Source organism: Thalassophryne amazonica, chromosome 23, assembly GCF_902500255.1.
Source record: "Thalassophryne amazonica chromosome 23, fThaAma1.1, whole genome shotgun sequence".
NCBI classification, from domain to species: Eukaryota; Metazoa; Chordata; class Actinopteri; order Batrachoidiformes; family Batrachoididae; genus Thalassophryne; species Thalassophryne amazonica.
Window position 1 is genome coordinate 6,841,018 of NC_047125.1, and position 15,481 is coordinate 6,856,498.

The window sequence follows — 15,481 nt, forward strand, 5'->3', positions numbered from 1 at the left end:
GACCAATAAAACCGCTGTCCTCCATTATTATGGCACATAAAGGGTTACATGTATGCCACTGCTCGAAGCCCCCCTCAGCTAGGCTACTGCACAGTTGCAGGGAACTTATTAAAAGACTGCACGGGCGGACACAATAACAGACAAACGGGAATCGATTAATTCACGAATAGGGATGGGTATCGAGAACCGGTTCCTTTCGGGTATCGTTAAGAAATGATTTGATCCACCGACATCAATAAGCTTTTTGCTTAACGATTCTGTTATCGGTCCTTCAGAGTCGCCGTTATTTTGGGGGGTGTTTGTCAGGAAAATGATCATTTCTCTACATTGATTACAGACCCTGCAGCGGGTCCGGAATCAACTTTTCTGCAGTGCAGCTTTGCTTTGAACCTTGAACCAATCAAAGCAGTGGTTCACAGATTGAAACAGTGCTTCGATTGCTTTGTTTATTCTTTCGTTCTTTCGCTTAATTTTCCCCCACTAAAACCCTAAAGAGCATACGTCTGTGAGTATTATTTACCTTTTCTATGTTAAACCGACCTGTTATGTTCTTCTGAAACAGTTGATAGATGTATTTTATAACTTAAAAACGGGAGCGATGCTAACACTATGGCATTTTCAATGTTTAAAGTTAGCATTAAGCAGTTGCAGCTCTCATCACGTTCGGGTGCATTTGTTTTCAAATTGTAATATTTTTTTTATTATTTTTGTTTATATATTAATAATCTAATGATTATTATATACAATATATACTTATTATATACAGTTTTAGAGAAAGAGACAAAAAGAACCTGAATAGAAACACAACAGAAAATATAAAACCAACTAACAATGAACATACATAAATAAATACATACATACATACAGAAATAAATAAGTGTTTCCTGTGAACACCTAGTGACTCTTACACCTCCATTTCATCCCTGTCTTATTTAAGTTTAATGACAATTTATTTCGGTCAAACCATATTTTCAGTTTGTTCATTTCTTCAGTGATTTCCACCAGAACTATCTGCCAAACTAGAAAACTGCTGAATCCTAGTAAGAGCAGAATACTACTGGGATGAATTTGAATAAGGAAAGTTGTTTTTTTTCTCACTAAATGGATGCTGCACTCACTCCAGTTTATTGTCTGGAATAGTCCCAGATTGCATTTCAGAGCTTCTAGAATTCATTTTCATGCAGGTGGTGTTGGGGGGTAATTTGGGGTTTCAGCTTTTTTTGTTTTTCACCACTTTCATCCCTGAATATGTCAATCGTGAGTCACTTTTGTGCAGATTAAAGTTACTAACTGGGACTCCTGTCTTGTTGCGAGAAAGAAACAAGAATCGTCCTCCGTTCTGTTCACACAGCTCCAAACGCTGCGCGGCTCTCTGACAAGTCAAGTTAGAACGATAGAGTCCAGTCGGAATTAATAACTTCAAAGCGAAACACTGTTTTGTTTATTTTTAGTTATGTCCAGAGATCAAGGATACAGTGAGCAATTTTATATTTATTTAATTTAAGACTCAAGGAAATACATAGAAAACCTGTAAAGCCTACTTTTAGTACAAAATTCAAGAGGTATCGATAAGGGAATCGATAAGGAATCGGATCGATAAGCAGAATCGATAATGGCATCGATATTGATAAAATCTTATCAATACCCATCCCTATTCACGAACGTCACAACACTAGCAGATAGGGTCATTGCAATACTTTGTGTTAAATATCCATCCTCGATGAATTCAATTTAAATGTATAGCTGGAGCAATGTTGGGTTAGTTGCTTTGCTTAAGGTCACTCCAATCATGGATGGAAAAGAGAGGTAAGGTTGGGATTTGAGCCTGCAACCCTGTGATTGAAAGAACTCCCCCCTAAGGATTGGGATGGCTCATTAACCTATAACATCTGCATGACATGAACTTATGATTGGTAATGCAAAAAAAAAAAATCTTTATCTTGGAACACTTTTGTGTCCCCACCAATATCAAAATCAAAGTTACTCCCTTGCATCTAGGCAACTCTGAAGGAGCTAAAGGTTTCTGTGGCTGTGACTGGAGAAACTTTGCACCGTGCAGCACTGGTTGGTAATTAGTCAACATACCAGTGAGTTTGACTGATCACTCAACCTAACACCCATTTGCACGAAGATTAAGTTATACCATTCTGCATGGATTTGGAGTCACTTGTCCGCATGACATTGAAGTTATTGAGGAAAAAAAGGGCAACTTTTTGTTAAATGGACATTGTTAAATCCACCAAAATGAGTTGTGCCTTATTTTTCCAGGTTAGGACCATTATGCACTGTTTGGAGTAGAGCCCGACCGATATATCGGCCGGCCAATATTATCGGCCGATAGTGAGTACTTTGAAAAGGGCTTATATCGGGATATAAGCCTGATAGAACGCCGATAATTTCTCATAAACAGAACAGTTACTGGAATAATGTTTGTGTCGGCAATGTAAAATGTCCTTGCACCGTTTGTCCAGTAGATGGAGCTCTGACTCCATTCAACTGAGAGCTGCTTACATCCCTGCTTAAATGTGTTCATCACCGGCCCCAGTACTTTGCCGTCACACTGCACTGATCGGCTGACAAAAGCATACAAGTAAGTTTATAAGAATCTATATCCTTATCCTGAACCTATATCTAAGTTGCAGCAACAAGAGGTACAAGATCAGATGTATTTCACAACTCTTTTTAAGGATATGTATTTGCTAATTTCACAAAGGTTTAATTCTTGATTGCATTTTTTGAACTTGAAAATTCTTCTCTGTTATAAAGTTAATCAATATGAGGACAAAGCTTCAGCTTTTAGCTCATACCTTTTTTGTTAAGGGTCCAAAAAAGAACATTTTATTCATTTAAAAAATAATAATAATATCGGCTGATTTATCAGCTATCGGCAAATCAGCCGATTTATCGATTATCTGCATTTTTTTCATTCAAATATCATTATTGGCATCTGCCTCAAAAAATCCATATCAGTCGGGCTCTAGTTTGGAGTCAATGGGTCAAACAACATGGAAGGTACTGAAAAATAAAAAATAAAAATCAAGATTTTTCCATACACAAGTGCCTGAAACTTCATTAAAATATCCACATAACATTAGAAAGTGGATTAAAACAGCAGTTAAAAACAAAGTGATGTAAATTAATTGATTTCCATTCACTGAAACTGAAATTATCCTTTATTCAAACATTTCTACAAAATAAATTAATGACAGTAATAATCACAGGAGGTGTACTATGGAAATCATATTTCTTATAATTTATTTAGTACAAATATGGTTAAGTTTGCAAGATGGTTTTTCAAAATAATACTGGTTTTGTGTGACTGAGCCAGTAATTTGTTGATGGTCCCTAAGTGAAACCGCTGTGTTTCCGGATGAGAGTTTGTAATTGAATTAACCGTCCTCACACCACTAACAGTCTGAAAATAAAAGAGGGAAGCATCTAAAGCTAACTTCACCTTGGTCTTAGGTTTAAATTCATGGAGAATGTGGCAGGATGTGATTTGCAAAAGAAGGGTTTCTGCAAAAGTGAAAGTACAAGTTTACAAAATGGTAATATAGTGCAATGAGGGAGACAGCGACAAAGAGGCTGGGTGTCAGAGAAAGGAAGACAATGAGCAATGGTGATGGAAGGATATAGCGAACTGTACATGAAGCTGAACACTAAGGAAGGAGAAAAGGACTTGGCCAGACAGAGGGACCAAACTGGAAAGGATCTCCAGCAGGTTAGGGTGATAAAGAATGCAGATGGAAATGTGCTGACAAGTGAGGATAGTGTGGTTAGAAGGTGGAGGGAGTATTTTGAGGAGCTCCTGAATGAAGAAAATGAGAGACAAAGAAGGTTGAATGTTGTGGAGAGTGTAAATCAGGAAGTTTAGCAGATTAATAAGGATGATATGAAGGCAGCGATAAGGAGGATGAAGAGTGGAAAGGCAGATGGTCCAGATGGCATTCCAGTGGAGGTATGGAAATGTTTAGAAGAGATGGCATTAGACTTTTTCACAAGATTGTGTAATAAAATACTGGAAAGTGCGAGGATGCCTGATGGTGCCAAGCAACAGCCTTTATAAAAATGACTCAAATCCAAAAAGCACAGATTCTGCTGAGCTCAATGGCGTCACCTGTGGTGTGGATGATCCTGACTGTGTGAGTGAGCTCTCTGCCAGGTTAATTCCACTCTGACGTCACCCTGTTAACACACGCGGAAGCAATAGGGCGTGCTCACTGCGCGTGCACAACCAAACACATTAGGGAGGCTCACGTTTAAAGTTCTCTAACGTGTTCATAAGTAAAGTGTAAAGCTCGTCATCAAACATTTAAAACTCTAGAATGCAAAGAAAAGTCGCCAGCATTTCATAAACAGGGAGATCCACTTTTAAAACTGATCACACCCTGCGTGCGATTATGACGTAATAACATGATAACGACTCAAACGTGGCGTTTAATGAGCGTGACGTCATTTACGTACCATTTGCTGGTGCATTCCACCGTCAGTTCTTTAAAGGAAGCGGCAAACTGGAACTTGGCCGCTTTCTTTCCGACCCGCTGCAGCCGCTTCCACACAGAAGTCATGGTGAAATTATCCCCACGGACACGGTGTTAAGAAGAACTGAAGAACATGTTCGTGTGACCGCGGACCGGACCGGACCACCTGCCACACTGACAGCTCCTCTCCGCCGCTCTTGTCACCGCCGCCGCCTCTGCCGGGATGGAAAACAAACACACGCCTCGACTCGGAGCGCAGCGTCAAGGCAGACAAAGAAAACAATACACTTCCGCCTGGACTTGTCAAAATAAAAGCCTCGATGGAGAGGAAAAAAAAAAGAAGCAGAGCGGCGGTCACACCCTAGAAATATTTGCACCGTACAGTGATTTCTAACTACGATGGCGTTTTATGGCCATATTGATTTTTTTTTTTTTTTTTTTTAGACTTCGATAAAAAGTCGTAATATTACGAGTATGTTGTTGTCCATTTGGTTGCTCACGTTTTGTGTTCAGGTTCGCCACAGATACAGCCAGATCCGCATCGGATTTGATTATTACTGTGTCATTAATTTATTTTACAGAAATGTTTGAATGAAGGATCATTTCAGTTTCAGTGAATGGAAATCTATTTCTAACTGTGGCGTTTTAGGGCCATATTGAATTTTTTTTTCTTTTTCTTTTTGTAGACTTTTGTAGAAAAAGTCGTAATATTACGAGAATGTTGTCGTCCATTCGGCTGCTCCCCTTTTGTGTTCAGGGTTGCCACAGAGGATACAGCCAGATCCGCATCAGTAGCTGGCACAAGTTTTAATTTCATCTGGAGAAACACACACAGCTGCTGGTGTTCCAAAGAGGTCTCCCATCCAAATCCTAACCAGGCCCTGCACTGCTAGTCGTAATTTTAAGACTTCGAGAAAAAAGTCGTAATTTAATGAGAATAAAGGCTTATTTTTAAGAGAAAAAAAGTCGTAATTTTTACGAGAATAAAGGCTTATTTTTAAGAGAAAAAAGTCGTAATATTACGAGAATAAAGTCATAATTTTAAGACTTCAAGAAAAAAAATCGTAATATTACAAGAATAAAGTCGTAATTTTATGAGAATAAAGGCTTAATTTTAAGAGAAAAAAGTCATAATAATACAAGAATAAAGTTGTAATTTTACAAGAATAAAGGCTTATTTTTAAGAGAAAAAAGTCATAATATTACGAGAATAAAGACGCAATTTTATGAGGAAAAACTCTGCAGAGGAGTTTTGTGTGCTGTCAATGTTTCATTTCCAGAATCAAGCTTTTTTTCTCTCTCTTACAACTTTATTGTAATATTATGAGTTTTTTCTTGTAATATTATGACTTTATTCTCGAAGTCTTAAAATTACGACTTCATTCTCGTAATATTACGACTTTATTCTCGAAGTCTGGAATAAAACAAAAAAAATCCTCAACGTGGCCCTAAAACGCCGTTGTATCTAAAAGATATGAAGAGTTCAATAAATTAATAAAAATCTTTTCCTAATGCATTCTTGAAATTCATTCAGATACACTGAATATATTAAAGCACAAGGTCTGTCCTGGAAAATATCAGACCTTGTGTTTTTTGCACAGACTTCGCTGATGCTCGGTCCTCAGCCTGATATTCCCGTACAGACCGAGCGAGGTTAATAATATGTTTATTATATGGTTACCATATATTTATACACACAAACTTATATCGCGCGAATATAAAAGCGGCTGACTGCTCGTAGTCAGACCTGTTCGCTTCACCGCCATGAAGAACTAGCTAACAGATGGTCCCGTTCATAGCTGGTAAGCTTTCAATCTGTGTTTTTTCTGATGCAGTTTAGAATTTTATGGAGTACATTTATGTCTGACTTGGTTTTTCTAATCGTGTTTTTAACTTTTGTGTTTGTAACAAATCTGAGACGCAATCCAGATCGATTGTCATGGTAACTGGTGTGATATTGGAAAATATCAGACCAGTCAGTCAGAGCGCGCGTAGCGTCGCAGCCATATAATAATAATGTTATATTGACTTTCGAACTAGAAATGCCCAACATTTTAAGATTTTCAACCTAGGTCCTATTTTTTTTTAGATTTTAGATTTTGGGGTCCAACTTTCCAGATGCGCAGAAACGGCAATAATCAACTCAGCATTGTGTAAGAACACTAATACTGTCAAGGATTAAGCAGCAATACAAAGGAAGCCTGGAGGGCAAGACATGAACTTTGAAGTAAATCGATTCTTGAATGGGCAAAATTGTCATTAAAAGTGTCTGGTAGCGTGGAGAGGATCTGTACGGAGGTACACGTGTCAATGTTTACCTTAAATGTAAAGAAACTTTTTAAACTGACAGATAATACAGACGGCGACTTTATTCATCAAACGGTTTGACAATGCCGTTGGTTGCTAATCTGTATAAGTTAAACATCATTGAGAGACTCATTCGTGTTGTTTACCAACAATGAGAAAGAACAAGTTACTTTCAGAGTTGGGTAAGATTACTTTGAAAAGTAATCAGTTACCAAATACAAGATGCAACTGGAATACTCTGGATTACTTGTAATCTGAATACTTTTGAATTACTTGACCCCAAAACACTTGTCATGACCAAATGTCAATATGTGGCAAATTGGGTACTCCCTTCTCGTCTTAGTGACATGTAGGGTAACCCTACCTAGAACTATAACCCAAACTATCAATACTAAAATGGACACAACCACAAATATTTGTTTTACATGATGTTTTAAACAAATGAGAGCGAAGTTTGAATCTAGTATCTAGTTCACCCAGTCATTCTCATCCCTATTTAGATGGTAAGGCACTGGCTACCTTCAGTGAGTCTTGGTGTTTGGACTCAGATTTAGCCATATATATATATATATATATATATATATATATATATATATATATATATATATATATATATATATATATATATTTCAAATTAGACATCTAGCACAAACACCGTGTCAGATCGACACGCGGAACCATACTGGATTTGCTGTAGTAACCCCGAGCAAAAACTGGAGCAATGAAAAGAAATTACAGTAGTGTTCAGAATAATAGTAGTACTATGTGACTAAAAAGATTAATCCAGGTTTTGAGTATATTTCTTATTGTCACATGGGAAACAAGGCACCAGTAGATTCAGTAGATTCTCACAAATCCAACAAGACCAAGCATTCATGATATGCACACTCTTAAGGCTATGAAATTGGGACACCTGATTCACACCTGTTTGTTCCACAAAATTGACAAACTCACTGACTGAATGCCACACTACTATTATTGTGAACACCCCCTTTAGCCCAATTTCATAGCCTTAAGAGTGTGCATATCATGAATGCTTGGTCTTGTTGGATTTCTGAGAATCTACTGAATCTACTGGTACCTTGTTTCCCATGTAACAATAAGAAATATACTCAAAACCTGGATTAATCTTTTTAGTCACATAGCACTACTATTATTCTGAACACTACTGTATATCGCTAACCAGAAGTGGGAGTAGGTCAGCATCAAGTCACTCTCAAGTCATGAATCAGCAAGTCCCAAGTCATAATGACCACCAATTGTTTGCAAGCTGACTTGAGACTTGACTTAGGACTTGCACATTGATGACTTGAGACTGACTTGATGGTGACTTACTCCCACCTCTTTCTCTAACTACTATGACACTTAAAGCAACTTTGGAAGATGTTTTGATCCATTGGCTAGACATTCTCAATACCTACTCACGACATATTTCCGCTTGGTCAGTACCCTTTGTCATCAATGTGTTGAGTTGGCTATCATCTTCACGTCATTTACTGACGTGCAGGGCAACAGGTTAAACATCTGGTCAACTCTCACCTCATCCCTTGACACAGCAGGGAACATTTATCTATGTTTGGGTTCCGGTTAATGCTTGGGTTACCCTGGACGAAGGGAGTACCCAACTTGACACATATTGACACTTGGTTGTGACAAGGGTTTTGGGTCAATATTTGATGAGGTGGGTGTGAGAACGTGTTGCCACAAGTTGAATCTTGAACATATTTTTGTCCAAAGGCAAAGTACAATATGAATGTCTGGTGTCATCATTTGGCCCGAAACAACCCACAGCTTGATACATGACTCAGCAGATTTATCAAATACAAGTAGTGTTATCAAGTACAAACATATAAACAGACTTGAGACCAGTTAAACAGTGTTTACTGAGGTCTCCTTCATCTCTGTTTGTGGATATTAGCAATTGGATACAAAATAAAAAGTACCCATGATGCTACTGGGGGAGGTTTTCCCCTGAAACGATTGGCCCCTCGGCTCGAGGGACATCTCCGGTTCAGCCCTAATGCTATTTATAATCCGTTGCTGACACACGGAGCAGCTGGGAATAAAATGTAGGCTGAGGACACACAGTACACTGACTAACACCCCGAAGACACAAATCAGACATCAAACATTTATTACATTGATTTGTCGTGGCGTTAAGAAGGCAATAAAATGGATAAAGATATCACTTGACTGCTTGAAGTAAGAGTCTACCAACTTCCGTTCTGGTCTGAAGGTATCAGCAGCATTCGCCAAGGATCGGACTTTGGTATCGGTCCTGGTCCTGAACATATGATACATTATGAGGAGGAAATCTATCCATGGGTTTCTCAGATCTTCTGCCACAGAAATAAGAGTTTGTTCTAGCGTTGCATTACACAAGAAGTTCGTTTCAAGCCGCTGGTTTTCTCATATGTGTGGTGATATAATCAGACAATAGATGGTGGCTTTCCACAACTACAACAATAATATCCAACTTAAGTCCAATCCAGTTTTCGAACCCCGTTTTCACTTTCACTGATGCACATCTTGGAAGGGTGAAGACCACAGCCGCCAGATGTGATTTAGGGCGAGGCTGCACCAGTCTAGCGTATGATGTGATGATGTAACGTGCCAGGCTTGCTCCATGTGATGACAACTGTAGCATAACCATAGAACCCGCAGCAGGACTATAGAGTACCTTCACCAAAACCATGTGTCCATAAAACCTCCAGGTGATGTTAGAGTATGTGTGACAATGTTACGGAAATGGAGTGGATTTATATTCCAGTTTTATTTTTCCAAACTTCTCAGACCAAAGCTCTTGCGAGGGTCAAGGCTCAAACAACAGCAGTTAAGTCCAAGTGAATTCAGAGGATCCACACTAAGCTGTTGGACATCATAGGACTGCTCGGAGTGGAGGTACAATCTTCTGGTATTCCGGCATCTACTCTTCGGTGGTTACATGAACTGGCTGTTAGGGAGGATTGTGAAGTCTATGGAACTGGGTGTATTTGTTGGGAGGAAAAGGCTCACCGACTTTGCAGACAACACTGGGATCTTTGTGGAACCAATGGATTCCCTATTTTTACTACCTGAGAAATTGAGCGAGGAGTTGTAATATCTGAGTTTTTGCCTCACTTGGATCAAGACTAAGATCCAGACTTTCAATAACTTTCTGAACTCGACCGTTAGTGGTGTGTCTGGTTATAGTGAAAGTGTCGTACGTCAACAGCAACATTTATGTTTCTGGAACCTCGACCCATAAAGTTGAGCTGCTCCTGGGAAGAGCTTATGGACTCATGACGCTGCTGGAGAGAGGGGTTTGGCAAAGCCAATGCTTTTACACAAGGTGCTGGTGCTTCTTGTCTTTCTGTATGGTTATAAGAGTTGGACTCTGAGCAGTGACCAAAGGTGATGAATGGAAGTTTTTGGTACCAGGTCTCTTCAGAAGATCCTTGAGTGCTACTGACCTTTTTCAAACAAGGCCTCAACTGGGGAAGTAATCTTCCTCAGACTGGTATCCCATCCAGAGGGTGTCATAGACTCTCGTCCTCTCCACGCTGTAGAATCCCAGCCACAGATATCTACAACTCCTTCAGAGTTGTTGTGGGTGTCTTGGTGGCTTCCCTCACTGGTCTCTTTTCTCCATGGCCGCAGTTTTGAGAACTGTCTACTTCAGATGATCAAAGCAAGTGAGACAAACAACAGAAACTTGACTTGCCTGGTGAGGTAGAACGGACATAATCAAAGATCAGCAGTTATCAACAAATCAAGAGCAAAAATCAGTGATCGGGATCAAAGATCTGTGGTCAGGATCAAAATCCATCATCAATCAGGATGAAAGGGCAGCAATCACAATCGAAGGTCATGGTTAAAGACCAGCCTCCACCGATGAATGATCAGCAATAAAGTTCACACTCAAAGGCTATCAATCAGTGATCTGGATCAAAGTTAACCAATGAAGATGACAGCAATTAGAATCAAATGTCACAATAAAACATGAGTGACCAGGGAAAAAGAAGATCAGGATCACAGGTCAGCAATCAGGATCAAAGCTCCATCATCTGGATCAAAGATAACCAGTCAGGATGAAACTGCAGCAATCACTATAAAAGATCAATGATTAACCATGAAAGATAAGAGATTGGGAACAAAGCTTTGGATCACAATGAAAATCAATCAAGATGAAAAGACATAAATTCAAAACAAACATCTAGATCAAAGCCCAACAATTAAAGATGAGTGATCAGAAAGAAAGACCAGGATCAACAGGCTTATGCTAGCATGAAAACTCAATTGCATCACATAACGTGTTGCTAAGAAGCTAACATTGCTATGAAAAGCCACTAGCATCACGTAGCTAGCAAGCCACCTTTAGCATGAGCCAAGTCACTTATAGGCTTTTTGATGTCATAAAGGGACTTAAATATTGCTTGTATCAGCTGCCTTGAACAGTGTGACACTGCTCATTGAGGGTTCATACCAAGGAGAGGATAAAAAGCTAAACTGAAAATGAACATGTGATGATTGTGAAAGGACACTGACTTGTGGTTTTCCACTGGGAGAGGAACCCGATCTGTCCGCGCTCGGCGGTGTGACCTCGATAAATATAGTCCGGATAAAGCGAACACCTGCCAGCTGTCCATCAGCAGATCTTCAACATAAGGTCACACAACACATACAGTTCCACATACAGAAGAAAGGCGTGACAACTTACAGTCTGGAAAATACAGTTCTCTTCCCTCCGTCAAAGAATCAGTGTTTTTGTTGCAGATTTTCTTCTTGGATGTCAGATATCTCAAAGCAATGCAAACGGTTTTCAATGAAATTTGGTGTAGATGTAGGGTCTTGAGTACAAGTCAGGTCTACAAGAGTGCGCCAGTGTTGGGCATTGCCACATCCACCAACCTGTGAGCCATCTGGTGTTACAGATCACGACTACCCAGGCAGACAATTGGTCCATCCTTCCCTTGGCCTTTTCCATTTGCTTGGGTCCTTCACCTTGAGGCACCTATGCGCTGGATCACACCCAGAGAAACAACCATGTTCCCTCTCATCCAAGTTCTCACCATTCATTTGTTAAAGTCATTTCAGCGGAACCCAGCGGTATCCTTTGAATACAGGATCAAAGACCAAATTAATAAAAAAAAAAAAAAAAAGGAGGCAAATGGCAACAAAAACATAACCTGTGTCAAGTAACATGAGTGATTAGGATCAAAGATCAGGAATCAAGTTCAGCAATCAGGATAAAATAAAGGTAAACCAAGAGATGACTTTTGGGTCTTAACTGAGGTATTTGCTCTCTGGTTTTAATTACACAACAAATAGGGCAGTGCTTAAGTTTGAACAAACATTGTGTGTAAACAGGTTGGAAAATGCTCATTTTGTTCACTACTTTTGATACCTCCTCTAAGGGGTGGGGACAAAACAGGCCCCTCCTCCCAGAAAGGGCCACATTACACCACGATTAAAGTGCCAAATATTCATAAAGGCTTCATAGATGTCAGTGTGTGGCTCGAAATATGAGGGAATGAGTTGTGACATCCCTGTTTTGATGAACTACACAAAGGGTTCTGTGGCAAAAGCTGCTGAACGCCCCCTGCTGTTCAGTCTGTAAAGTGCTGGAGGCCGTTTATATGTGGTGGAGATTTGTTTTGTTGGTTGTCATCAAGGAGAAGCCTGGAAACTACAGTATAATGCAGGACTTAGTGACTGGAAGTACTTTTTTTTTTTACAGGAAGGAACCTCAAGCAGACCACATGTAGTGTGGTGACCATCTGCTTTGGTCATGCTACCAAATAAGTAAAATAGTACAATAGGAGATGTCAAACACGCAAAGACGGAAATGTAGTGGCAACCACAGTCCACAGTGGTTGCAGAGACCTGGTGGATCAAGAACCATCCAAACAGTGAAGAGCAAAGTTGCAGCAAATGGAACCAACATGGCGAATTAGTTTTCCTACACGTCACAGTAGGAAAATTCTCAAAAGTTAAAGTTCTAGTATCATGTTACGGAGAAGCGAGACACATGTCCAAAATGTCGTAGCTGAAGTTCCCCCATATCACTTACTTAGTACACGAGGTCCTTCCGTGAATTCCCTAAGCGCATAGGCGTAGGAGGTGGGGGGGCAACCGCCCCTCCCCCGGGCTCGCAAAATGCTCAAATTCGGGCAGATGGACTGGGAAATTCGGGCATGGGCCATGTAGACAGAATAGAATGACCTAAAATGTTGTCAGACTTATTTTCGCAATTAATGTAAACAATCAAACTGCTACAACCCCTGGCAAAAATTATGGAATCACCGGCCTCGGCGGATGTTCATTCAGTTGTTTAATTTTGTAAGAAAAAAAGCAGATCACAGACATGACACAAAACTAAAGTCATTTCAAATGGCAACTTTCTGGCTTTAAGAAACACTATAAGAAATCAGGAAAAATAATTGTGGCAGTCAGTAACGGTTACTTTTTTAGACCAAGCAGAGGGAAAAAAATATGGACTCACTCAATTCTGAGGAATAAATTATGGAATCACCCTATAAATTTTCATTCCCAAAACCCTTTGTCATACTCAGTGATGAATCTCGAATCTGCATTGGGCAAGGTGATGATGCTGGAACTTTTGTTTGGTGCTGTTCCAATGAGATTTATAAAGATGATTGCCTGAAGAGAACATGTAAATTTTCCACAGTCATTGATGATATGGGGCTGCATGTCAGGTAAAGGCACTGGGGAGATGGCTGTCATTACATCATCAATAAATGCACAAGTTTACGTTGATATTTTGGACACTTTTCTTATCCCATCAATTGAAAGGATGTTTGGGGATGATGAAATCATTTCTCAAGATGATAATGCATCTTAGAGCAAAAACTGTGAAAACATTCCTTGCAAAAAGACACATAGGGTCAATGTCATGGCCTGCAGTCCGGATCTTAATCCAATTGAAAATCTTTGGTGGAAGTTGAAGAAAATGGTCCATGACAAGGCTCCAACCTGCAAAGCTGATCTGGCAACAGCAATCAGAGAAAGTTGGAGCCAGATTGATGAAGAGTGCTGTTTGTCACTCATTAAGTCCATGCCTCAGAGACTGAAAGCTGTTATAAAAGCCAGAGGTGGTGCAACAGTGATGCGTTGGAGCGTTCGTTTTTCATGATTCCATAATTTTTTCCTCAGAATTGAGTGAGTCCATATTTTTTTCCCTCTGCTTGGTCTAAAAAAGTAGCCGTTACTGCCACAATTTTTTTTCCTGATTTTTTATAGTTTCTTAAAGCCATAAAGTTGCCATTTGAAATGACTTTAGTTTTGTGTCTTCTGTGATCTGCTTTTTTTCTACAAAATTAAACAACTGAATGAACATCCTCCGAGGCCGGTGATTCCATAATTTTTGCCAGGGGTTGTATTTGGTCACTAATATAAATATAAATATGGGTATATAAATATATGGTAATTTAAAGAGTCATAGGGGTTTCTGAAATTCGGGCAAATTTGGTGTCGCCCCGCCCCAAATAGACCCCACCTCCTACGCCTATGCCTACACGAGCTTACCTTAGCCTCCCGAAGTAACCGCACATTTGACACAAGGCAATTTGAGTGGTACCCAAGAATCCTCCAAACAGACCTAGTACCTAGTACCAAAGACACCATACAGCAAGACAGGAAACATCAGGAGCCTAAAGACTTGGACCTTCCTTTTCCTACTATAGCAAGATGAAGTCCGGATTGAAAAGACGTTCTTGCTAGCTTGGCTAATGGGGAATCCCCCTTTGGCTGACCTGGTAGAGTTCTGGTCTTTAGTGTGAGCAGTCCGGGGTTCAATCCCACCACCGTTCCGGCCCCAAATGCCCTACAGTCACACTACATAGGTTATCAGCATTGCCAAACACTTATCCATGAGCTGTCACCAGGCGCCTCTTTGATACCAAAGGCCAAGAACCCAGAAACATGAATGTCTCTACAAGTTCAACAATTAAAATGTGTACAGATGCACTTTTGATGGCCAAGACGTCATCGAAATCCTAGATCTTTATGGTTCATTTGTACTCAGAGGTTGGAATGCCCCACAGAAACGCTGCCTGAAGTCAGAATTCAAACTCATTCACTCATACGAACCCCACATATCAAAGTTTGCAATTCAACATGTAGCACACTAGTAGTAAAAGCTGTAGTTTTGATGGGGGTTTTTTTGGACAAGCCTGTATTTGTGTGTCTCAATTAACAATTTATGCACAAAGTACTGCCCTACTGCTGTCTGTTGACATGTTGCTGCAATATGTTTATGCATAAAATATCACGTAATGTGCTTCTCAACTGGTGCTGCTAACGATGAATGTGTACACCAAGTTACAAACTAAGTGGTAAATGGTGGACTCTTTGGTGAAGGTTTTTTTTTAGCACTCTACTCCAAAATCTTGGAGGCATCCACCTAATTTTCCAACTTGAGGTGTGTGGAAAATGGAACATATTCAACTTGGGTGTGGTGTCATTCCCAGTTAAAACAAAACTTTTGAGGTAAATGGACCCCAGCATTATTCTTGAGGTCTTTCCAGGTGTCGCAACCTCAAAAATCAAAGACACAGAGACATTTACTGTGTTTCACACATAGTCCTGTGTATTAGTAGTACTGTTTCTTCCTACTTCAGGGCTGCCACAGCAGATGTGATATGGATTTTATACAACTTTTACACTCAATGCCGTTTTTGATGCAACTCACT

The 15,481-nt window shown here is 39.8% G+C and overlaps 1 protein-coding gene across 7 annotated transcripts in view; it reads right to left on the reverse strand.

The window, feature by feature from the left end:
- Window positions 1-4,688, reverse strand: part of ehbp1l1a (EH domain binding protein 1-like 1a) — a 99,421-nt gene extending 94,733 nt beyond the window's left edge. For all 7 annotated transcript variants that reach the window (XR_004558845.1, XR_004558844.1, XR_004558843.1 and 4 more), the window contains exon 1: window positions 4,465-4,688. Coding sequence is in view for 1 of the 7 variants with exons in the window: in XM_034164107.1 (XP_034019998.1) it covers window positions 4,465-4,568 (104 nt within the window). In the remaining 6 variants the exon portion in view is untranslated. The remainder of the gene's footprint in view (window positions 1-4,464) is intronic.
- Window positions 4,689-15,481: the final 10,793 nt, after the last annotated feature.